This window comes from Anabrus simplex, chromosome 7, assembly GCF_040414725.1.
Source record: "Anabrus simplex isolate iqAnaSimp1 chromosome 7, ASM4041472v1, whole genome shotgun sequence".
Lineage (NCBI taxonomy): Eukaryota > Metazoa > Arthropoda > Insecta > Orthoptera > Tettigoniidae > Anabrus > Anabrus simplex.
In genome coordinates this window covers 42,044,163-42,071,013 of record NC_090271.1, presented here as the reverse complement: position 1 = coordinate 42,071,013, position 26,851 = coordinate 42,044,163, and the positions used below count along the sequence as shown (strand labels likewise).

Below are 26,851 nucleotides of genomic sequence, written 5' to 3'. Positions count from 1 at the left end.
TTCCCTAAACTACCATTTCATCCCGGGGAAAATAAAATTATTTACAGCCTAGACTGTAGTTTCTTATCCCCGACTCTATATAGCGGTTTTCGTTAAATTCTGTTAACCCATTTTCTCGTGGCTCGGCGTTGATATGGACTTAGCAACAAAAATACAAATTCATTAATACAGTATCTGTGTTATCAGAGCCGGTACGGTGAAAATGTATACGACATAAATGACTGGAAATTGAATTCTATATAACTTTAGTTATATAGTATTTATCGATAGGACCGCTAATAATATAAATATTCGATAATTAAATGTAAGGCCTTCCCCTAAACTACCATTTCACTCAGCGCGAATAAAATGATTATAGCTTAGATTGTAGCGACTCATCCCCCGACTTTACATACCGATTTTCAATAAATTCTCTTCAGTCGTTTTCTCGTGATGCGTGTACATACATACATACATAAATTACGGAAAAGTAAAAAGTACATTTTCTTGTTACTATGGACATGACCGATACAAAAATACCATTCTTTTCAAATTCTGAGCAATGTACAGACAAAACTCTTATTTTATATATATATATATATATATATATATATATATATATATATATATATATATATATATATATATAGAGAGAGAGAGAGAGAGAGAGAGAGATATTCAGACTCGTTGGCTGAACGGTCAGCGTACTGGCCTTCGGTTCAGAGGGTCCCGGGTTCGATTCCCGGCCGGGTCGGGAATTTTAACCTTAATTGGTTAATTCCAATGGCACGGGGGCTGGATGTATGTGTTGTCTTTATCATCATTTCATCCTCATCACGACGCGCAGGTCGCCTACGGGAGTCAAATAGAAAGACCTGCACCTGGCGAGCCGAACCCGTCCTGGGATATCCCGGCACTAAAAGCCATACGACATTTCATTTCATTAAGTAATTTATCTTATTAATTAATTCATTTATAAAAACTGAATACTGCATATATTTTATAACTGCTGAAATACTGCATGCATCTGAACTTAGGCCTCTTCATACATTTGAACGGGTTTTAAGGTTTAATTTTTGTCCTGAATTATTTTTCGGGAAACTTTGATCTGAATCGAGTTTTTGTCCTTGTAAATATGCTAAAAATAGTCTCACAGTCGGCACTGCTAGCCTATGTGGAAATTATAAAAATAAAAAAACATTACGTTAGAGATTCTGTCATGTTTAAGACCACCACCACCTGATTGCATCTGTCTTGTCAGTACCCACTGAACAATTATCTCCAGCTACTTAAAGAACGAGGAAGAACCAGGGATTTTTTGAAGATTTGCTTTACGTTAAACCGACACAGATAGGTCTTATAGCGACAACAGGATAGGAAAGGGCTAGAAGTGGGAAGCAAGCGGCCGTGGCCTTATGGTATAGCCCCAGTATTTTTATGGTGTGAAAATAGGAAACCGTGGAAAACCACCTTCAGGGTTTAAAAAAATACAGGAATACTAAAGCTGGTCTCAAAATCGGGAGATATGTCTCTGCGATAAGGAGACAGGGAGGAACGACCAAAAATACGGAGTCTCCCGCTTAAATCGGGGGAATTTACACGTCTGTGCAGTATTAGCTGTTCCTCTCAGAAACTGTCAAAGGCAAAACAGCTGGACAAATCCCAGAAGATTTCTTTGGCATGTTATTTTATCCTGGGTTCTTTTTAAACATTTCTAGATTTTGTGAACACAATAACTGTTTTTGTCTTACAAATATTTACTATATTTTATTACTAAGTCATACTTGACCAAAAATTTGTATTAAAGTTTATTTTAGGTCATGTTTTAAAGTAACTGTTTTAGCCGCTCTGCAATATGTTTTGTACCAACAATATCAAATGATTTTGTGTCTAGTTCTTTTAGATTTCCTTTCCTAATAACTATTTTATGTTGAATGAAGTTTGATGGTAATCTGTTTCGTGTGCAGTAAGTTGTCAAAATAATGTTAGGAATGTGCCCAGTTTGTTGCTAGTCGGCCTCACCTACATTCTCTTAAGCATTCTCTGTTTAGTGTAGAGATGGGCACTATCGACTGATAACTATCGAACTAGTCGATAGTTTAAACTATCGTAACAGTCGACTACTTTAAAAAACAAGTCGACTGAATTCAGTCGCAGTCCCCGTCACGTCAGTCCACGTTTCACTGTCCAGTCAGCACAAAACAAGTCGACTGAATTCAGTCGCATTCCCGTTACGGATCTCTCCACGTTTCACTGTCCAGTCAGCACAAAACAAGTCGACTGAATTCAGTCGCATTCCCGTCACAGACACGCGGAAGCGAATGGAACTGTCGGTTTATGGTCACTTCGGATATGTAATATATATGTTAACTTTATATGTACCTACTTAATAAGGCGATTTTCTCTTGTCGTTTATGAACTCTTTTATTTCCTTGCATATTTGTTTATATTAATTGCGTTATTCATAAATAAGGAATAATAATAATAATAATCTAGAAAATATACCGGTAGAAATAGCGTAGTAGTGTGTTTGGCTATTCTCATATACCGGTATATCTTGATTGTGTACTACAGCAACAAGTTTTATATTTTATTATTGTTAGCATTGTTCGGGAATAGAGCCTCATTGTCGTCTCTCTACGTTTCACTGTCCATTTAGCAACAAGAAAGTCCATTCGTATGATGTTGGTTCGCATTAAGGGCATCTCTATTTATTAGCCCCGTGTGCGAACGAGTGCGTAAATCGGATTTTAACCTGCGCAACTGTGAATTCCTCGATAGTGTGATTATATAAGTCCGGGAATGGGGTATGCACCCAAGGTACAGTACCATTGTGACATTTGCCAGGAATGAATGTAGAAAACCCCATGGAAAACTACATTAAGGATAGATATACGGAATACGAACCTGGGATATCCAGGTGGTGCAGCTTCTTATTCCTAATGAGGAGTGGAATGGACTCCTCGGCTGCGAACGTGAGTCCCTCTGAATAAATGTGTAAGGCACTCAACATAACATTAATTTTGTTCTAATGGGTGTCTATACAAGTGATTTCTAATTATTGGTAAATTGCGTTAAAATGAGTCGAATTCGTAAAAGTACGACTCTCCACTTCTGATAAGAAGAGTTTCGACTGGAAACATTCGAATGTTTTTCATGGACTGACTACCTGCGTTATAGGCTATGAATACTAAGTATTCATATGAAAGTCTTTCGACTGTTCAGTCTTCTCGACAGGGAGTAATGAATACTGTTGTTCGACTGAAAACATTCGACTATTCAGTCGATAGTTTGAAGGGACTATCGCCCGACTAGTCGATAGTGATTTTCAGTCGATAGTGCCCATCTCTAGTTTAGTGATTCCAACCCCACAGGTGCTAGCAACCAGACTCCGTTAACATAACTGAAAATATTAGTTGTGCAGTTGAACAATTATCTTTTTCTCAAAATCCTTTCGTCTTCTCTACAGTGAAATGAAAATTCAATTATTTTGTTTACCCGAAAAAAAAATCAGGTTATCCACATTTTTTAGACAGAACAGTCTGCAGTGGCCAATAGGAGTTAATATTCACATTTTTTTTTTTTTTTTTTTGGCAAGTTGCTTTACGTCGCACCATCACAGATAGATCTTACGGAGACGATGGGACAGGAAAGGACTCGGAATGGGAAGGAAGCGTCCGTGGCCTTAAGGTACAGCCCCAGCATTTGCCTGGTGTGAAAATGGGAAATCACGGAAAACCATCTTCAGAGCTGCCGACAGTGGGGTTCGTTCCCACTATCTCCGGAATACTGGATACTGGCCGCATTTAAGCGACTGCGGTTATCGAGTTCGGTATATTCACATTGTTTTTACTTTTATATAATTACGAAATTTAAGGTACCTATCTTATAAGCAATTTTTGAACAATTATTTTGATTAGCGTCATATTATTCCATGCTTTATTTTTGGTATGTCTCAGAGCAAACTTATTTCCAGAGTTTTAGATAAATCCGAGCCCTAGTGTCTCGACGTCCTGACAGAATTTTAAAAAATCCCTAAATGTTCTGAATTTAAAAAATCAGAGCAAGTTACGTAACATTTCGCTGAATTCACAATGAACAGATGACAGAAATAGACTGAAAGTAGAATCTGTTAAATCAATATTATTGCTGAAATACAATTTTAAAGAAATATCTTGTCAGGAATTTCATGATTACATTTTTAAAAATGAGTTGCTCAAAAGTGTGTCAAATTCAAAAAAGTATGATTGCTGTCAGCATCACGGCAGTTCTGTGTCAAATATCTTTAAAGCACAGCAAATACATGTTGTTTATAGTTTTCATTTACTCGTGGTATTGAGGAATGAGTAATTCCACGTGAGCTGTCCTATCTGTTACTTAAAAATCTATGCAGATAACACTGAATATGATATAATTTGGCAGTGGTCTGTAAAGTAGGTACTTTACTTGAATTATGATTTCTCATTATTTCTCTATTTGATTTTAAACATTAACATCGTGTAACAAGTGTGTCTTTTGGTAACGGACGGGGCAGTTCACATGGAATTACCCAAATACACTCGTTGGAACCATACACGCCGACTTTTGGGGGCAAGTGCTCCCGTGGAGTCGGCGCCTATGGTTGGACATTGTAGATGTTGGTGTCCTGAATTTCATCCTGAATCTTATGGCAATCCTAGAATGGACGGAATGCCAGGAACTTTCACCGCCATTAACCTCGCCCCTGTTACAAGCACGCGACTAGAGATTCGCATTACGTCACCATTCGGGACGACCTTGTGACCACAGCTGGCAAGTGTATATCGGACTGCACGTGATCAGCTGATTACATGATCACTGGATTCAGTATCGTTCATGTGGACTACGCCAAATAATTCTGACGATACACAGCAAAGCAAAATAAGAGAACTACGACATTCGCGAAGAATAGTTGAATGACAGTATCTGCCAATAATGGGTGTACCCGAGCTACGCTATTGATATTCCGAAGAGAAATAAACCGGAGTAGGTTCTGTTAACTCTCTCCACCCCTAATCTGTTCATATTGCGCTCACCTTATAACTGTAATTAGGTCATTTTCTGCTTAATGTAACTTTCTGACAGTGACATTTTCGGTCGTTTGAAAATTTCCATTCTCTTCCGCGGGGACTGTGTGTGAACAGCTGAAAAAAAGAAATGAAGGACAGTGTTTGAATGCTCCGTCCACAAAAACAGTCTCTTCCACCCAGATATTGTACTTTGATGCAATAGAAATGGTAACGATATGGATCTTTCCGTCGTTTACAAGAAGCACATTTCCCTCCTGGTTGGATCTTACGTCTGCAGTGGTCAGTGTCGTGAACTCTCCCCGCTTTTCTGAAGCAGAGGTGGCAGCCCTGACGATGGTCTTCGCGGTTTCCTATTTTCACACCAGGCAAGTGCTGGGTTTGTACCTTAAGGCGACGGTCCTTCCCGGTCATAACCTTTGTTGTATCCTATCGTTGCCGTACACCAGTCTGTGTCAGTACGACGCAAAAACGCAAGAATAATGTTTCAATGGCATACCTGCCAACTTTTGAAAAGGGCTATCAGTATAACTCACGCGCGACAAAAAATTAACGATTTTCGACGTAACCCGGCTTGACGAAAATAATACTTCTGGGCTACAAAATACAATAATTAATGCTTTAAACAGGATACTTCAATGCAATCATATCTACTTACATCGTAGGCCAATGATTTGTAGAGAAATATAACAGTTAAGAAATTCATGTTAAACAGCAGCAGACGTGGTGAATATTAGTTTGGAGCATACATAACAGGACTTCCTTGATAAATTAAGCACATATGCGATGATTGAAAAAGGCTTTACACAATAAAACTCGTTTAACATAACACAGGCAAGAAATAATACACACTGCAAATCACACGCTAGTTCGACCTGAAAGTCTTGCGACCTTTTTAGCTTCCTGCAAAAAGTATTTAGAACATTTTTTGCCATAACAGGGACCAGAACTCTTGGTCTTCAAAATATAAATAGACTCCAGAGATTCATTGGACATGGATGATCTGAACTCTTTTCTATTTCTCTTCACAAGGCTAAAATCAGGATCACATTCTGCATTGCTATGGGGTATGGTGAGAACATACAGCATTACTCTAGAAATTCGGTTATACTTAAGAAGTCCATCGGGTCCACGAATTCTTTATATTTGTGCCCAACTGGAATCGCTTGCAGCATCATGATTTGCAACCAAAGTGTCATCAACCTGAACTCATTCACCACCTCATCTGTAGTTTCATTCTCTTCCTTGCATAACATGGAAGGAAACCTATCCAAAAAAAAAAAAAAAACGAATGGAAGAAAACTGTGCATCTTATATTCTGTCTAACCTAGCAACTTGAGCATGCTTTAACACATCTTTGAGTGGAAACTTGTTGATGATGTAGTCTCATGCAGTACAAAAGTAGTTTCTCACTGATGAAAAGAAAAGGGATTTAACTGTATCCTGGAGATCATTCACTATGTTGCAAGTCTGAATGCCAATAACTAACTCATCATCACTTAAATCGTTGCGTCCACCATATGCAGTATTAATATCACACCCACATACCGTGCAAAAGGCAATTTTTTCTCCCATTTTTCATTTTTGTATGCACGTAAAATCAACAGAATATGATTCTTTAAATGCCTGGAAGTACTGTTCGTAAACAAAGAACAACACTCGCGTAGTCATAGAATATAGGTTAAATCACAACAAGCGAACGGAGCAGAACAGTATTTGCGGAGCAGAGCCTGTCGACACCTAAGATTCACACGGAAGAACTGTTATCACGGGCGCCGGTTTTAAATTCAATTCCAAGAACGACAGAAGCATCGAAACATCACAGGGTTAAAAATACCAATCATATCAAAGAATGAGTTATCGACTATCGTGGACTTGCCTTCAACCAAGACCGAGCGTGCTTTGACCAACGCAAACAATCGATTGTACGGAAGTGGAGCAATAATCGAATGTTGTTTAAAATTTTTGTCCACGAAGTCGTAAAATGACACCGTCCATCCGTAAAATGCTGCAATTTCCGTAAATTTTAAGGATAAACCGTAAAATTTGGCAGGTATGCAATGGTTTTGGTTATCGGAGAAGTCGAGGAGTCAAAATTTTCTCCCGCAGGAATTCTTTTACGTGCCAGTAAATATGACACGAGGCTCACATCTCTGAGACCTTCAAACACCACCAGACTGAGCTGGGATAGAATCAGTCAACCTGAGCTCAGAACTCTACAGTCTGCGTCACTCATCCCAATAACGTTTCTTTTTTTTTTTTTGCTAGGAGCTTTACGTCGCGCCCACACAGACAGGTCTCATGGCGACGATGGGATAGGAAAGGCCTAGGAGTTGGAAGGAAGCGGTCGTGGCCTTAATTAAGGTACAGCCCCAGCATTTGCTCGGTGTGAAAATGGGAAACCACCGAAAACCATTTTCAGGGCTGCCGATACTGGGATTCGAACCTACTATCTCCCGGATGCAAGCTCACAGCCGCGCGCCTCTACGCGCACGGCCAACTCGCCCGGTCCAATAAGGTTTCATAAAGGAAGCCATATACAATGGGCGAATTAAAAGCCTTCATCTCTAAAGCAATTTTGGACATTGATTTGAGCTGGGATTCATCCCATATCATGTATCACAGAGATCTGGACTTTCTTGACCCCACTATTCTAATGCAAGGTGAGCTTCAAGTTGGTCTACAGTATACTACTGATTGCAACAGGATTGATAACTCTAAATTTTTCTTAAAATATACAATGTGACATCGTAAGTGCTTGTTATCTTCCAGAGAAGCAACGTTATGCAAACCTGTCCAAAATACTATAATATGTTCCAATAACTTACAGGTAACCCTAATACTAGCATATAAAGATGTTCCTGAAGAATATGTTTTCCTAGATTACATCCAATATCCTTACTTGATAGTGTGTATTCATTTATTTATTGGTTACAGAATGTCCCATTGAGCAAGTGGTTAGTATGTCCATATCTTTTTGCATATAACCCATAACCTTTTGTTTGCAGCTGCTGTCATAAAATATAAATATAGCATCTGCAAACAGGAATATCTTACCAGTAAACTAAAGATAACCTACATCATTAATAAATATTAGAAACAGTAATGGTCCCAACACCGACCCTTGTGGAACAATGTTTAACATTGTAAATGTGCCCTTTAGTTTCATTGATATTAACATATTGCTTCCTATCAGTTAAGTAATTTTTAAACCACTCAAAGGCTATTGCTCTAATTCCTGCATTTGCTAGTTTATTACGTAGTAGGATATGGTTAACTGTATCAAATGCCTTTGCAAGATCTATGAAAAGTCCAGCTGTTATTTTATTATTATCTAATGCATTCTGTATAAGGGACACACTGTCAAAAGCAACTGAAAGTTTACTATGTTTGGGTAGGAAGCCATACTGAAATTTGAAGAAGAAATGTGTTTTTATTAGGAAATTCAAGACTTTTTCTTTTTACTATTACTTCAAGTACTTTTGCAAGCAAAGATACTATACATAGTGGCCTGTAATTACTAGGGTAAGACTGTGTTCCTTTCTTAAGAACTGGTGCCACTCTTGCAAATTTACATTTATCTGGTATTACTCCTGTTTGCAATGACAAATTAATTATCTCAGTCAGCAACGGGGCCACATGATTTTCACACCTCTTGAGGAGTGTGTTATTTATTCCGACATCTGTGTAGTTATTCTTGTTGGCTAGTGCTTCTATAATTTGTGTAATTTTGATAACATCTGTTGGCCTAAAGTATAGAGAGTTGCAGATCGTATGATTCGATAGCAAAGATGGGTTACATGGGCCAAGATCGTTAACCAAGTTTTCAACTACATTAATGAAAAATTTGTTAAAAGCTCTACAAATATCTTGACTAGAAGTGTGTTTGAACATTTTCATACACAAGTTCTGTAACTTTTGGTTTCTTATCAGTTCTACCAAGTATCTGGTTTACTGCCTTCCACATTTCTTTAATAGAGTCCCCTTTTGTAATTACGTGATTATAATATGACCTTTTTTGTAATCTTTTCATTTTAATTACATCCTTGCAACATCTTGGGTACTCTTCGATTGTTTCAGTTGAATGGTTTTTAGCTTTAGTTTTTGCGTACCGGTATATAATATTTTTTCTTTTTACTATTTCTAGGAATTTTTGGGTTACCCATGGCTTATGTGTATCTTTTCTAATGGTTTTTGCCCAATATTTGAACTAGCTACTCTAAGTACCTCACTAATAAAAGCACAGAGCTGGTCGTATGCTTCGTTCACGTCAGTATATACATTTGCACATGTATTTTTTGTGAAAAAATCATTTAGCTTAGTGTAATTTATTTTCATGTTTGTACATTTGCATCACTACTGAATGGAGTACTCTCCTTAATTTGTGCTGTTACTTCTGATCACTAAGGTCACTTATTGTTTTATATAAATAATAATCAGCAGTGGCAAAGTTTGAGTGTATATGATCAATTAAGGTTGAGGATGTGGGTGTTATTCTTGTTGGTAGCCTTGAATTGCAGGGATAAAAATTGTAACAATTTAATAAATATATATAGTTCCTATAAATACTACTATATTTTAAAAAATCTACATTATAGTCTCCCATAAGCAATGAGTTTGATTTTTGTGTATTGCACAAAACAAGTTCAAGGTCTATCATAAAGTTAGTAATATTACTCTTCTTTGGGTTGTAATATGAAATTATGTTATATCTCTGCTTTTTGCTAAATACTTCTATTTGGAGAATACTGTGATAACTGTTAATGATCTTAATGACTTTAGTTGTCCATTATCTTGATACATACACTGACAGGCCTCCTCCAGTACCCTCCCTAGCTAGATGGTACGTTTCAAAGCTAGGTATGTTATAATAGGATGTTTCTTCATCTGATAGACAATTTTCTGTTATAAGTATAATGTCAAATTCCATAACTTCATCAATAATAACCATAATATCCTCAAACTTATTCCTAATGCTTCATGCATTGATACAGATACATTTAAATTTACAAGTTAGAGCTTGATTCTTAGTTTGTAATTTATAGTTTTCTATAATATCACACTGGATCTCAATAGAACTTATTTCCTTATTCCTATAAATGTCCTCCACCATTTAAAATCAGTATAAATTTGTGTGAATATAGTACCTGCAGTGTTTACTGTCCGTGTTTATTCTCGAATTGTGCGATATTTGCCTCGTTGATGAGCATGCTTGGTCCATTTCTTGGTTTAAAAAGAAAGAAAATAAACCCTGTCAAAGTGCCCAACAGCACGTGTATCTTCACCATCCAAATACTTGCTACGAACTACAACTGCATCAACATTCCTTTTTAACATGTGATTCATTCAGGGGTAGGCAATCCTGATTTGTTGACTATCCAATTTACTGGCAGCAGTAACTTCACAATTCTTTGCCACTTGAAGGGAACATTTTCTGAAAGTCATAGGTATAATCTCTGATGAAAGGTTTCCCTGAGATTTTCAGTATCTGCAATTTTGAAGGTAAGGCTTCATTGAATTTCTTACAGGTATCATACATAGTATGTTATGAGTAGAGCCCGGATTTCCATTCACTATCAAATCTCAAAATATGCATGCATTCATGCACTATACATGGCAAAACATGCACAATAAACTGGAAAATATGCACTATCAAAATTCAATTCCTTTTGAAACATTGTACAACTAATTTCTCCAAACTATCTTGATTGAAGTTCATCTGTTTATATGTCAGCACATTCTTAAGCACATAAAATGACCTTTATATGTTGCAAGAAGTGACAGGTGCATACTTAATTGTAGACGTTTGGGAAAAAGTTAAGTCAAATTGTACGTGTTTGCATTTCACCACAATACGTCTTATGAGCTTGACAAATTCAAAGTCAGGATTTGAACGGATCACTTTGTTCAGCTTATCTATAGCTGCTGCAGCAACTTCTCCGTGTGATGATTGCAGATGGTGATGATTTCTTCAATAACTGGTAACGATTGCTTCAATAATAAAGACGTGTGACGAGTGAGAGTTCCAGGAAGGAAATTCTAGGAAAACGGAAGAGGGTTCAATGCTAAACCAAGGTTTGTAAGCTGCTATCTCATTACCGCAGCGCCACAGAAGTGCGATACAAGTTTTGTTTTGTTCGTCTAACGTAGATGAAAAAATGAGCCGTCAATGAGTAATGAACATTTTACGTTTCAATTTATAGTAATGTACAACTGAATAACTGGGAAACCTTATTCCTAAGAATTACACATTAACGTGGGGCCTTCCGCCTTACGTCAATGTTTACTCAAGCAACAGATAAAGTGTTTTGTTAATTGGATTCTAGGACCTCTACCGTATGTACTAACTTTGGTTATAACATAGGATGCCAGGAATACATTATCCCCATATCTCAGTATATAGATATACTGTTTAATGTGGAGAAATGGTCCCAAATTCTGCAAACCAACATTCATAAAAGGCACTATCATGCAAGTTAACATTATGTCAAAGTCAGAAGAAAAGTCATATTACAGTGTTCTCACTATGACCTTTCCAATGGGCCAGCCGTTTTCACTGACCGTCCGGCTATCATAACCTACATATTTGCTAGTTCCATAATATTTCAAGTTGCTTTACGTCGCACCGACACAGATAGATCTTATGGCGACGATGAGACAGGAAAGGGCTAGGAGTGGGAAGAAAGTGGCCGTGGCCTTAAATACGGTACAGCCCCAGATTTTACCCAGTGTAAAAAAGGACCACGGAAAACAATCTGCAGTGCTGCCGACAGTGGGGTTTGAACCCACTATTTCCCGAATGCAAGCTCATAGCTGCGTGCTCCTAACTCACTTGGTTTACGTAATATTAATACATATTTCAGTCATTGAAAACTTACAACCTGTTTTCCAGTCAGCGGCCGTGTCAGGGACGGAATGAATGAAGCCCACATCTAGCGGCGAGCATAGGAATTGTGCAGGCTGCCGAAGCCTGTCGCACTTCTCTGGGGCAATGATTAATGACTGACAGATGAAATGATAGTGGAGAGTGTTGTTGGAATGAAAGATGACAGGGAAAACTGGAGTGTTTGGAGAAAAACCTGTCCCATCTCCGCTTTGTCCAGCACAAATCTCACATGGAGTGACCCAGATTTGAACCACGGAACCCAGCAGCGAGAGGTCGGCGCGCTGCCGCCTGAGCCACGGAGCCTACACATATTTCAGTCATTATGTGTTCCAAATTAGAATCTAAACACTGTAAAACAGTTTAAGTGAAAAATCTTCATTACTGTCAGCATAACTGCGTGAGTTACATTTGAGTTCAGCTTATCACATAGCGACATGCGCGAGTGGTGTCTGGATTAGCATGGAATCGCATGCGAGCAGTTGATTCCACAGGACGTAACAATCCCGTCTGGCTCTCCACTGCAACCGAATGATTATGAATGAGCAGTAGAACACTAGAAGTTCAAAATACTCTCTTATGTCTTCTTCGTGATACCACAAACAGTTAATTTATGCAATTAATGTTTACCTGTCTAATATTATTGTTAATGGCTTGACGGGAATAAGTTGAAATTTTATAATATTCATTTTCTAGCCTATGTAGTATTCCCCACCCGGCTACTCATTCCTGCCACCCAGCAAGCAAAAATTTCTGGGGAGAACACTGTATTATGCAATATTAAACATTCAAATATTCGCTATTAAACACAAAATCTTCAAAGTATGCATTATGCATGAATTTTCTCCTTAAAAGGCCGAAACACGCAAACAAGCACAGAAAAAGATGGTTATTTGGAATTGTTAAGCCATAAAACATATATTTGCAAAGTTTGAGAAGTGTAACCAGCTTATTTAAAAACAGGCATTTGCATGGAAATCCGGGCTCTAGTTATGAGATATATCTGATGGTAAAAATAGTATTTTCTTTACAGAGATTTAGCTTATATAATGTGGAAAGAAATCTTAAGATATTTAACTGATTCCCCCTGTTTAACGTCCCTTGAATTGAAATCCTTAGTCATATATTTTTCTACTAACTGTCCTTTTTCAACATTCGCTGAAACTGATTTACTAGTATTTTGGAAAACTGTATTTTGCAGAAATGATTAAATTTTACAGCTGCTACACTATGAAAGTACTGCTTCCCATAACTACAAAATCATCTTTGAAAGCATAAATGTAGGCTATGCCAAATCAAAATGAAACTGATAGTCCCAGATCCATTTCTGGTGAGAAAGTGCACTATCCTTGACAATGACAAAAATTGAAAGTAACTTGAGGCATGAGCAATGCTCGCAAGACATTAGGCTCCTGGCTACTGATGTAAATGGTGTGAAAACGTCTTGCAAATTGTCGGTTGGTGTGTGCATTTCTATGGGCTGGGCAGACTGATATGTAACAGTAGCTTCTAGCTCAGTGAGGAAAGCAATGGGGAAACCCACCTAACTTTTTATTTCCCTAGTATACCTCTTATCAGCTGCTGAAGTTAACCAATCAGATCGCTTCGTGGGCGAATTCAAATAGGCTTTGTGTGGCAGTGTTGCTAAATCTGCACGTGTATTAAAAACAGTTTGAGAGCCATGCCGAGAAATCAGCATCAAACAAACAAAAAACACATTGGTTTCAGACAGTGTCACCGCAACATTGGTGCAATCCTGTCAGCTTGGAGGTCTGTATTCAAACCCTTCCTCTGGAAAAATTTTATTCAACTGCTGCATTCAGGCTGGTCTTAAGCACGTACAGATTTAATGACACTGCCTTGCAAAGCCCATTTGCATTCGCCCACAAAGTGATCTGATTGGCTTAGTTCAGCAGCTGATAAACTGACAATGGTGAGAGATATCAAATTATTTCTTTAAAACTAATTATCAGTATAACCAATCCTCTTAACACTCATATACCCAGTTTATGTTTCCGACCACCCTGTAGGCTATATGAATACTATTGTGATACAACTTCCTAACAACACTAGACCTATTATTCATCATTTAACTGTTTCGTTGGTAATACTAATCTGAAAATTTTACTGTCCTAAATCTTTTTTTAAAGCAGTGAATGCACTTCAACAAAAGTTTTTATAAACCTTCCACACCTACTTATATGCAATGCCTGTATTAAAACATATTTTCAGACTCAGATTTCACTGCCAATTAATGCAAAACAGTCATCAACATCCCATCATAATTACTTGTGCTCTGGAGTTAAACAAGGTGCTTCATCAACATTATCCATACAGATTAATATACAGAGGTAGGAACAGAAAAGTAACATAAAAGAATGAAACGATAGGAATATAAACTGTCACTGCGTTCATTCTTTGTTAACTTCTCTTTATATATGACTATCTCACACTTGTTTGTTCCTTTCCATTTCTTGCATTTATCCATACAGGGTCAGGATTAGGATTAGTAGTTTACATTTGGAAGAGTAGTTGTCAATCAAATCATTTGAAATGTCACCCCAAAAGAGATAAAATTCTGTTACGAAAGTAAAAGTTGTACTATCATCCTAATACAAAGAAATGAAGGGTACTTCTCACAAATAGCTCTGGCCTAATTAGCAGAGGAAGTACAGTAAAATTCAAATGAGAATGTAACAATATCAAAAAAATTCCTGTATTACACTGACGTTCTTATTAACCTAAACATGATTCAGAACTTGATTAAATCATCGCAAGAAAATAGAGTAACATGGGTAACAGAACATTAGATTATGATCACTGATCAGTAATTTTTCAAGGGAATGAAAGGAAGAATGAAAAAAAAATAGAACCTATGGCATCGAAGAGAGAAACAAGTCTAAAACAGCCAGGGAGAAAGTGGACAGAATGTAAAGAAGGTTAAAGACTACAGGAAAAATATATAAATAAATAATGGAAGCATATAAACAGATGCTTAAACCATCCAGAAATGAGAAGCCAAATTTGGAAAATTGAAATTAAAGACAACAAAGGACAGAAAAGATCTTTAATATCTGGCAATCAGGTATTCCTTTTCTGTTAAAATGACTGCCATTTTTGCATACTTCCACAGCTTCCTCTTTGATTCCAGACTTACTATACTTTACATGGATCTAAGAACACAAAATGATTCAACTGGTAGAAAATTGACTTTTTTTTTTTTCCAATTCCCTGATGTGAATCCCAATGGAGGGACACATTTGGATAATTCATATCTCGGTGCAAATACACTAATTTTGTATACCCTAAGGTGCAGTAGTGGAAATTTTGTTCTTGTTTATACATAAATGGCAAATTTTTACAACAGTGTCAATAAATGGTTTATAAACACAATGCAGAGGATCTTACCAATTAGGACTGTGGTATTATGGAGATTAGGAAGGTAGGCAGTTCCCTTCACTATTACATTCTGTGATGGTTGCTTATACTTCCGTCTGGGATGCAAGGCTCCAGATATCTGACAATTTTTTTTACCCATTATCCTTGAACGAGATCAAATGTACGAGTATCCATCTACTATTGGATAGTGGATGGCTCGCAAATTTGTACCGTCCCTGCACTGAGTGCCATGATAATACCCTGTTTTTGTGCTGGAGGGTGATGGGAATCTGCATGAACACAGCAACCTGTGCAAGTAGGCTTGTAGTAGATAATGTGCCCTAGGGAGCTATCTGGCCTTCTTTCTTACTGAAATGTCCACGAAAGTATACTGAAGAGTGAAATTCATGGGAGAAATTTCAGACGAATTCCTTTTAAAAACTGGTGTCTGGCAAGGAGATGGATCGTCACTCCTCCTCTTCAACCTCGTCCCAGATAAGGTGACAAGGGAATGGGAAAAAGAACTGAATGCACAAAAATAGCTGGAACCTAGTAAACATTGGGACAGAAAAAAAAAAAAAAACAAGCTTGAAATTCCATGCTTAGCCTTCGCGGATGACATGGCCCTTTTGTCCAGCGATGAAGTCACAGCGATAAAGCAAGTTGAAATTCTCCAAGAATGTGCCCAAAAGGTCGGACTTCATATCTCCTTCCAGAAAACTGAATTTTTCTGTTCAAAACTAGACATCCATAGTCTGAATACAAACTACAGACAAATCAACAGTCCCGCACTTCAAATACCACGACGAAATCCTCAAACCAACCGGATAAAAAAAAAGCCCAAAACAACAAGAGAAATCTACAACAAAAAATGTATCTCTCCACATTAAGATTAAACATTACAATATTGTAATCAACCCTGAGGCTTTATATGCAGGGGAAACTAACACTTCATAAAAAGGGCAAGCTTGAAAACATCCTAAAAGAGCAAAAAATCATGAGGAAAATGTTAGGACCAAGAAACATGGAAGAAGGGTACCGTCTCCAATCCCAGAAATACTCAGAAAAATTATCTAATATTAAGACAGACCTCAAGAAAAGGCTAACATTTTATGGATGTGTTAAGAGGCTTCCAGAAACCAGACTAACCCACCAAATTCTTGAAAGAGTTGATAAACTGAAGAATTTCCTTTGGACACAACCAACAACAGCAGACATGAAGAACGCACAAATTCAACCGGAAGAAATTTTGAATCAAAATATATATAGAAAGAAAATTGACAAGTGGGAAGTTACTCCAGAGAATGAAGTGTTTTAAGGGGGGCCGTGCAGGGAAATAAAATGTGAAGGAAGTCTTAGGAGAATGTATGCCTGCAACCCTTAAAAGTGAATACCCAGTCCGAACCAAAAACCACGGCCACAGCTGTTGTGAGCAGGCATTTCTATATTGATATAATTTAAGCTGCCTGCAAGTCACTTTTGATGTTCCTTTCTATCCTACCAGATGGTAGAGAAGCAGATCTATGTAGGGTGATATGTAGCCAGCTTTTAATTAAATTTATTAGGAAAGCACCAAATGTGTCACCGGAGATCATTTACATGCCGACATCATACAACGCGAGTATTGAATGGACTTTTCTGCCTCTCGAAAATAGACTACCTACGCCAGGTTTGAACCTGCGATCTTGGGATTCAGGTACTGGTACTGAACTACTGCTCCTCAGAGGGAGTATTAATAATGACAGTCTTTTAAAGGCCTAATATCATGGGCATTGGACTCAATAGCTTCATAATAATAATAATAAAAATAAAGGCAAAATCATCCCCTGCATGCAGTCAGTACCCTGGAGGAGTGGAAGCAAGGTAAAGGTTTCCACTGTCAACAATGCCACTATTATAAGACAGAGTACATGGCCCTATGTCTAGTCGCCTATGCCCCCAGAATGTACCTTGTATTCATTTCTAACTGGGCCATGCGAACCTCAGAGCAACGCATCTCTCCAGAAGTGAAAATTATTTTCCTAAATTTGCAAATATTTTAATTGGGAATTGAAACCTTGCCCTTCTGGAGGAACTAGTGTGACATAATTTTGAAGATTATAGAAAGCCTGCACTTCTACAATATTTAAATATCATGAACCTTGTGTCCTTGTATTTTTGTCTGTTTCTGTGGTTAACTGGTTAAGCATGCTGGCCTTTAGTTCAAGGAGTCTTGGGTTCAATCCCTGGCCAGATAAGAGGATTTAAATCTTCACTGGTTGATTCCTCTGGCTCAGGAACTGGGTGTTTGTGCAGTCTTCATGTTGACGATAATGTTATTTGCTTTACATCCCACTACCTACCTTTGCGGTTTCTGGAATTTAGTCCCTCGGAAGTTTTTTTTTACCTGCAAGTACATCTACCGACATGAGGCTGACATATTTGAACACCTTCAAATACAACCGGACTAAGCCAGGATCGAACCTGCTACGTTGGGGTCAGAAGGCCATTGCCTCAACCGTCTGAGCCACTCAGCCTGGCGCATCAACTTGAAAGACTTACATAAGGCCTCTCTGGGGGCCATATGCCATCTCATTATTGTATACTTAACTTACGTTACAACACAAATATACAGAATTATAGACATCAAACGTAAATTATAGATATGATAACTGAAGAATTATCATGCCTCCCACGTTAGTGACCCCTGACCCCAGGATCAATGTGGCAATGCTGTCTGTGTCTACTCCTGGTAGGATACCTGGAAGGCTTGTGAATTATCCAGCTCGTACTGGCTGGTAAATGCGAGATGAGAGGGAATGACGGTGTTCCTAAAACTGGCATTCTAGCTCTCCTTTAGCTGTATAATGATCAACTTGTTTAAGAATAACTTAATGCACAATTTCAGGACAATGCCTATACCCTTCACAGCACTTGCAACTCAATCTTCAAAACAGATAAAAATACAATTTAACCTTCCCCAAACATCTCCTTGGTAGACCTCCAGTATCTGCTTCACAGGCTAGTTGCTCCACCACAGCACACGGCAGGTTTTCACATCACATTTGTCTTTTGTTCCTAGCAGTTTAGTTTACTTCCAACAAACTGTTCTTAGCTACAGAAAAACACTTTCTTTATTGGTCTGCTTAAGTCCTGGATAGTGACAAAACACAATGGTCTAACATTTCAGGGGAAAAACAGTATAGAGCCTCTTGAAAGGGAATATTCCCCCCAAAGTGGGAGTTACCGTTTCGTGTCAGACCATGGACCCTAAATGTACGGCTTTTAGTATCAGGAGTGTCAGAGGACATGTTTGACTCACCTGGCGCAGGTCTTTCCATTTGACGCCCATGGGTGCATGTCTGGATAATGACGTACGGAGAGGGTGAAACCCAGTGTCAGCACATAGCCTGCTCTTGTTGAATAACACCAAGGAGACTGCTCAAGACTTAATGTCCTCATTCAGTGGACGAATCACCAACAGCGTCACACGCCCCCACTTCATGTGACCACTGCGGAGAAGCTTGGAATTGAATCTAGGCTTTTGGCATGTGATCCTAGTGATTAGAAGTTGTATACCACCACTTCTACTACCCAGCCAGCCAACATTCTGATGGTGAAATTTTTCTACCAATGGGAGTCAAACTGGCGAACCACTGTGCCAGACCACATAGGCTTGATACTTGAATGATCATGGACACCAGGCAGGTAATGAAATTCTGTTGAATTCTAGGATTGATGCCATATTCCATAAATTTCAGCCAAAGGCACTGGCAGTAGCAGGTATGGTAAATGGTAAGCATTATTATTATTATTATTATTATGCGGGAATGGTCCCTTTCAGAACACACAAAGTTTTATTTATGATTTCGTTTGTGGAGGATCCAGGATGCTTTCATCTGTTGACTAAAGATCCTTTTCCTTTCTTCCGTCCACTTGGTACCTGCTCTTATTGGTACTTCATTCTCTGGAGTAACTTCCCACTTGTCAATTTCCAGGAAGATGCTGAGAATGAAAAGTATCTACTATGATTGCCTTTGTTGGAAGGCTTTATTTGCAGACCTACCAAATAGATTAAATGGCATTTAGATACATAAATAGCAAGAATAAATTTCATAACATATGAAACAATAAAATACAATCTGTTGGGTGCAAAGGACACTGATGATCTACAAGGGGCCAGGTTTAATTTAACAGCCTAAAAGATGGGCAGCAAAAGTTCAGTAAGACTTACCATCTTCCAGCACACGCATCTAGGTGCGATTGCACTGTCATTTGTTTCTCTCTTACTCACTTCTCGCGATGGTCGTGATCATGCAGTGGATAGGGCTGCCAACTGTTCATTTAAAGAACTAGTCCTAAAGCAGCGGCACTACTTTTGAATTTACAAATCTTGTACAGTGACAAAGCCATTGGTCTGGATACGTTAGGGTAGGTTAGTGACAAAAAAATTGGTCTGGGTACGTTAGGGTAGGTTAGTAACAAAGCCATTGGTCTGGACTGGTTAGGGTAGGATATGACGAAGCCACTGGTCTGGATCAAGCAAAGGGAGGTTAGAAGCCGCAAAGCGGCCCTAGGCCTCTAGTATCCCACGTGACACCTCCATTCGCCTGGATACGTTAGGGTAGGTTAGTGACAAAGTAGTGTATTTCTTGTGTGCGGGGTGGTAACGAAATTCATTTTACTTCATTGCTGGGAGTGACATATCCCATTGTGTTTCACCCAATAAAATGCTGGTACGTAGTTAGGCGATGAACAATGGTGCGTGATAAATTGCCTTAGGTTATAAAAGCAAAATTACGTCTGGGGGACGGTGGCTGTCACAGTGAACAAGTCTCTCCTCTATACTTAAGATTTCTAACATGCTATGAAAGTATGGCAAGTCATACTGAATTTTTACCAGACGGGCAAATCGAATTATAAATCTCTATACCTAGACAACAACAAAACACCAAGTGCTTTGTTTTCTTATTTAAGAACATTGTCTTGAAAAGACAGAAGAGAGCTCTGGGGCTTTCGAAATATACACTATCTCGACTTGTATATGTTCTGACAAAGGAATCTTTCCTGATTGAAGAGCTACGCTTCAAGATGTTATTACCATTCACGACTAATTACGATCGACTACTTACGGAACTGAAGCAGAAAAGAGAAGACATTTGGTTGGAATTCTATGCAACGGATGCTATGACAACATGGGAATGGATGGAAGCGAACTACGAATTAAGACACTGTGACTAGGTCGGCTGTTCATGGTTTTCCCTTTAAGTATTGCAGAACCAAAACATTTCATGAACCTGAGTTTGGATGCATATGTAAACTGTGCGATCGTGAATGTGATAGATACCACGTCTTAACATGTCCTAATAGAGGGAAATCGTTGATTAAGTTCTGTTCAGAAGAATGAGACCTATGTGGCTTGGAAATGTTTAAATTAATGTATTTGCTTACATGGCCATTTGGCTGAAATAAAACTATTATAATGCTGAATAAAATGACTGTACACTATGATTTACTGAGCATTCATGTATCAGAACTAATAGCTGGTCTAAGTTTACTCATTACATGTATAACAAGTGAACAACATTCTTGAGCAATAACATTTACTAAGTTACATGCTAATGGCAATTACATACGAATCTACACCATTACACTAAAATATAATTATGTACAGGGAAAATGGTATTTACTTACAGCTTGAGCCCATCTAGGGAAGCCCCACTTTGAGCTGACAAGGCGATGGGTGTGAAGAACTCCATCAACTACTCTTCTTTCAACAACATCTGTGCCGATCACAGCAGGATTCATAGGATTTGGATATTTCCTCCATGCAGCCTGTGCTACTGTTTCCCATGGATGACTGAAAAGAGAGAAATGTAAAGTTACATTGAAAAGTTAGAATAGATAAGTTAATACTTATAAAACAGCAATAGAATGGAGGAACTTATTCTTCAATATGATATATACAATTTTTGAGAAATTTAATGAGTCAGGCACAGATTCAGATACAACATTTCAGACTTACACACAATACTAGTGAATGACACACAGATATGACATATAAAAAACACGAAGTAAATACTGTCAACTATTCATTCAACCTTCATATACACTACAGATCCAAGGAATTGTGTTTTTAAATAACTTACTGAAATGTGTGTTCAGATGTCCAGATCTTCATTTTTTTGACATAAACACACCGAAATTTCTTCACAGCCTTCTCCCGAGCTCGCGTAAAGGCTTCCTCATCGGGGCCTACTCACTGAAAGGAAAAGGTTAGGTGGGAGTGTGTGGAGGGGGAAGCAATTCAAAGAGAGTACAATAACTAAGATTTTATCACTAAATTACTCCGTGAACACAGAGAATAAATGAGGGGAAGCATTGTTGCCAGATCTAAATTTTATGCCAAAAAAAAAACCCTCCGTCAAATCCGTAATAAGGCCAAAAAGTTGTTCTCTTAGCTTCTTTCACGTCATGACTTTCAACAAGAAATGGAAGTGAAATTTCTAGATCCTAATGGGTGGGTAGGAGATAGGGTTCAGCGCTCAGATGGCCTTCACTTAAACCGCAAGGGTACATATAAGTTAGGAAATTTGTTTCAAAGGGTTATAGGGAGGTACATTCAGGGAAACAGCGTGCGCTAGGCAGCGGTGTTAAGGGAAAGGGGAACTGGAAATCAAGTAGGGATGACATAAAACGGTTAGTGCTCAACTGTAGAAGTATTGTAAAGAAAGGAATAGAATTAAGTAATTTAATAGATATATACTTACCAGATAGTGTAATAGGAGATGAATCATGGCGGAGAAATGATATAATGGTTGCAGAAATTTTCTCACAGAACTGGAGGGTGTATCGTAGAGATAGGATAGGAAACGTAGGAGGGGGAGTATTCATTCTCGTGAAAGAAGAATTTGTAAGCTACGAAAAAGTTAAAGATGACAAGCACAAAATTCTAGGAGTAAGGCTCGTTTCTAAAGATAATAGGCAACTAGATGTCTTTGGAGTATACAGACCAGGAAAGGGTAGCGAAGATGCTGATTCAGAATTATTGATAAGATAATCAGCTATGTGGGGAACGATAAGGAAAGGAACGTGATCGTAGCGGATGATCTCAATTTACCAAATGTCAATTGGGAAGGTAATGCGAACGACAGGAAGCATGACAAACAAATGGCAAATAAGTTAATATGGGAATGGCACCTGATTCAGAAAGTGATAGAAACAACATTTTTTTTGCTAGGGGCTTTACGTCGCACCGACACAGATAGGTCTTATGGCGACGATGGGATAGGAAAGGCCTAGGAGTTGGAAGGAAGCGGCCGTGGCCTTAATTAAGGAACAACCCCAGCATTTGCCTGGTGTGAAAATTGGAAACCACGGAAAACCATCTTCAGGGCTGTCGATAGTGGGATTCGAACCTACTATCTCCCGGATGCAAGAATATTCTGGAGGTGGTGCTGGTAAAACCAAATGAGCTCTATAGAGAAACCGAAATAATAGATGGTATTAGTGATCACGAAGCTGTTTTTGTGGTAATTAAAAATAAATGTGAATTAAAGGAAGAGATTAAAATTAGGACTGTTAGGAAGTACCATATGGCTGATAAAACAGGCATGAGGGAGTTTCAAATAAGCAACTATGATCGGTGGAAAATGGAAAATAAAAGTGTAAACAGACTCTGGGATGGGTTTAAAGCAATTGTTGAGGAATGTGAAAATAGCTTTGTACCTTTAAAGGTGGTAAGGAATGGTAAAAATCCACTATATTATAACAGGGAAATAAAAAGACTAAGAAGGAGGTGCAGGTTGGAATGAAATAGAAAATAGAAATGGCTGTGAAAGTAAGGAGAAATTGAAGGAACTTACTAGGAAATTGAATCTAGCAAAGAAGTCAGCTAAGGATAACATGATGGCAAGCATAATTGGTGGCCACACTAATTTTAGTGAAAAATGAAAGAGTATGTATAGGTACTTTAAGGCAAAAAACAGGTTCCAAGAAGGACGTTCCAGGAATCATTAATGAACAAGGGGAGTGTGTATGCGAGGATCTTCAAAAGGCAGAAGTATTCAGTCAGCAGTATGTAAAGATTGTTGGTTACAAGGATAATGTCCAGATAGAGGAGATGACGAATACTAAAAAAGTATTAAAATTTACCTATGACAGCAATAACATTTACAGTAAAGTACAAAGTTGAAAACTAGAAAAGCAGCTGGAATTGATAAGGTTTCGAAGGATATACCGTACTAAAGACAATGGGTTGGGATATTGTACCATATCTGAAGTACTTGTTTGATTTTTGTTTGCATGAAGGAACTTTACCAAATGAATGGAGAGTTGCTATAGTAGCCCCTGTATATAAAGGAAAGGGTGATAGGCATAAAGCTGAAAATTACGGGCCATTGTGTGTAAGTTTTGGGAAAGCATTCTTTCTGATTATATAAGACATGTTTGCAAAATTAATAACTGGTTTGACAGAAGGCAGTTTGGGTTTAGGAAAGGTTATTCCACTGAAGCCCAACTTGTATGATTCCAGCAAGATATAGCAGATATCCTGGATTCAGGAGGTCAATTGGACTGTATTGCGATTGACTTATCTAAGGCATCTGATAGGGTAGATCATGGGAGACAACTGGCAAAAATGAGTGCAATTGGACTTGACAAAAGAGTGACTGAATGGGTGGCTCTGTTTCTAGAAAATAGAACTCAGAAAATTAGAGTAGGTGAAGCTTTATCTGTCCCTGTAAAAATTAAGAGGGGAATTCCTCAAGACAATATTATTGGACCTTTATGTTTTCTTATATGTATATATCAATGGTATATGTAAAGAAGTGGAATCAGAGATAAGGCTTTTTGCAGATGACGTTATTCTGTACAGAGTAATAAATAAGTTACAAGATTGTGAGCAACTGCAAAATGACCTCGATAATGTTGTGAGAAGGAGAGTAGGCAATGGTATGATGATAAACGGGTTGTGAGTTTCACAAATAGGAAAAGTCCTCTCAGTTTTAATTACTGCGTTGATGGGCTGAAAGCTCCCTTTGGGGATCATTGCAAATACCTAGGTATAAATATAAGGAAAGATCATTATTGGGGTAATCACATAAATATGATTGTAAATAAAGGGTACAGATCTCCGCACATGGTTATGAGAGTATTTAGGGGTTGTAGTAAGGATGTAAAGGAGAGAGCATATTTGTCTCTGGTGAGACCTCAACTTGAGTATGGTTCCAGTGTATGGGACCCTTACCAGGAATACTTGATTCAGGAACTGGAAAAAATCCAAAGAAAAGCAGCTCGATTTGTTCTGGGCGATTTCCGACAAAAAAGTAGCGTTACGAAAATGTTGCAAAGTTTGGGCTGGGAAGACTTGGGAGAAAGGAGACGAGCTGCTCGACTAAGTGGTATATTCCGAGCTGTCAGTGGAGAGATGGCGTGGGAGGACATCAATAGACGAATAAGTTTGGATGGTGTCTTTAAAAGTAGGAAAGATCACAATATGAAGATAAAGTTGGAATTCAAGAGGACAAATAGGGGGCAAATATTCGTTTATAGGAAGGGGAGTTAGGGATTGGAATAACTTACCAAGGGAGATGTTCAATAAATTTCCAATTTCTTTGCAATCATTTAAGAAAAGGCTAGGAAAACAACAGATAGGGAATCTGCCACCTGGGCGACTGCCCTAAATGCAGATCAGTAGTGATAGTGATAGACACATTTTACTCCACACCATGTATCAAGACATTTTCAGCGAACATGATCGGATCTGCATTATACAGTCAATTTGGGAGATAATTGCAACCACTTTGCCCAGAGGGCGTAGCGTGTACATCCTCGATGGTGTCGCATAACAAGCTGGGAACAAGTATATTGAGAAGCTAGTGCGAACAGTGACCGACAACATATATTCTGTGACTGGGTACACCGCAATCACGCGAAGCCCATCAAATGATCAAGACAAGATATTATACTACCAAATACAGTAGAGACAATGCGCGACACTTATGGATTTAGCCTTGTTAAAATGGGAGAAAATTCGACGGTGGCACTCCTAGTGGCTTGACATGAAAAGTCGCGCTAAATTCAAATATCAATGGAAATGCATATACGAAAAAGGATAAATAAATTACATCTAGAAAGAAAGTATTATTGAGATATTAACTTCGAAGTTGCTAAAGCCATTCTGGATAAATGAATGAAGTATTATTTAAAAGGTTATTATTTAAAGACTGAGATTAGACATATAAACAAGATGTGAAATGGACTGCTGTGAAATACCTTGATCTTTCATTTAAGCATTACTCTTTTGCTTTAGCATTCCTGCCTGAACTTTTACGGTTATATTTGTCATTTTTCTCATTTAAAAAACATTGTATCATCTCATTAAGACACTTGTCAATAAAAATATCAGCACATTCTTTACAGACATGATGCAATGAATTAACATTTAAAAGCTGGACAATTTTCCTCTTAACATGAAACCTATTGACAGAAAGAAAATCTGTAAAATCCCGGCTTTAATCTGAGAAGGGGGATAAAAGAAAGAAAAGTATGAAAATGTTGTCGATAGTGATGCTTTGAGAAATATTTACGTAAAATCAGAATAAAAATGTAACATACCCTTGGCTGTATAGTCGAGGATTTTTAAAGTCGCTGGACTGGAAATGATCTGAACAGGTCTTATAATTCTTATATAAGCGTAACGTCCTTTCTTTCTTGTACACCTTATCCAAATCACTTCTGTGACATTTCAAAACCCACAAATCACACCTACAACAACACATCGGTATTGAAGGTTAACTGCTGCACTATACATTAAAATGTGCGTATTATTTTTCAAGCCAGTTAAAATATGGGTCGAACAGGTCAGAAAATTATGAAGTACTATAAAAATCTCTTTGTCACTGGGAGAATATATATATGCAAACCCAATATTACTTGCATTTTCTTGTCACGAGGGTAGCGAAGGAACGACCACGCATTCTTCACTACTTCATAGTTACTGCAGCCAAACACAGCACATACCTTTCCGTAATGTTCAGAGGAGATATCAAGGAATGACACACGCTACTATTTAATTATGTCAACTCACTGAAAACGCATAAATAACACCAAAAACTTCACACACAAATATACGTGCTCTTATGACAGAATCAGCAGTTCTCAGGTCTAGCCGCTAGAAATCTCTAATAGCTGTCCCTCGATATCTCGCTGAGTGTCGGGTATTGTCTCTACTGTATTTGATACTACTTAGATAGATAGACTGGGTGAAAGGGCTCATATAGCGCTCCAAGCTCAGAAAAGTTGCAACACGTCCGCCATGTTTCCTCGGGCACTCTTCACTTCTTAGTCAAGGAAACATGCATAAGTAGTGTTCTGCAGTTAATTGCATGAATAGAGGGAATAAAAGAGGAAATATATAATTTTACATGTGAGTATTTATTCCTTCCTACCACCAGAGAATATGACGAAGCAACTTTAAACTTTCTTCAAAGAAGGCAGGCCTTCCGCATGTCTACGTCGTATAATATAGGTCGTGACAGTGACAATAAGATTACTGTAACATAGTGCTCTGGTGATGCGAAGACGA

The 26,851-nt window shown here is 38.1% G+C and overlaps 1 protein-coding gene across 1 annotated transcript in view; it reads right to left on the bottom strand.

Moving 5' to 3' along the window:
- Positions 1-21,570, bottom strand: part of slmo (PRELI domain containing slowmo) — a 102,764-nt gene extending 81,194 nt beyond the window's left edge. The window contains exons 1-2 of the mRNA XM_067151077.2: positions 21,414-21,570; positions 20,959-21,124 (exon numbers count right to left, since the gene is read on the bottom strand). Coding sequence (XP_067007178.1) covers positions 20,959-21,124; positions 21,414-21,445 — 198 coding nt within the window. The 5' untranslated portion in view covers positions 21,446-21,570. The remainder of the gene's footprint in view (positions 1-20,958; positions 21,125-21,413) is intronic.
- Positions 21,571-26,851: the final 5,281 nt, after the last annotated feature.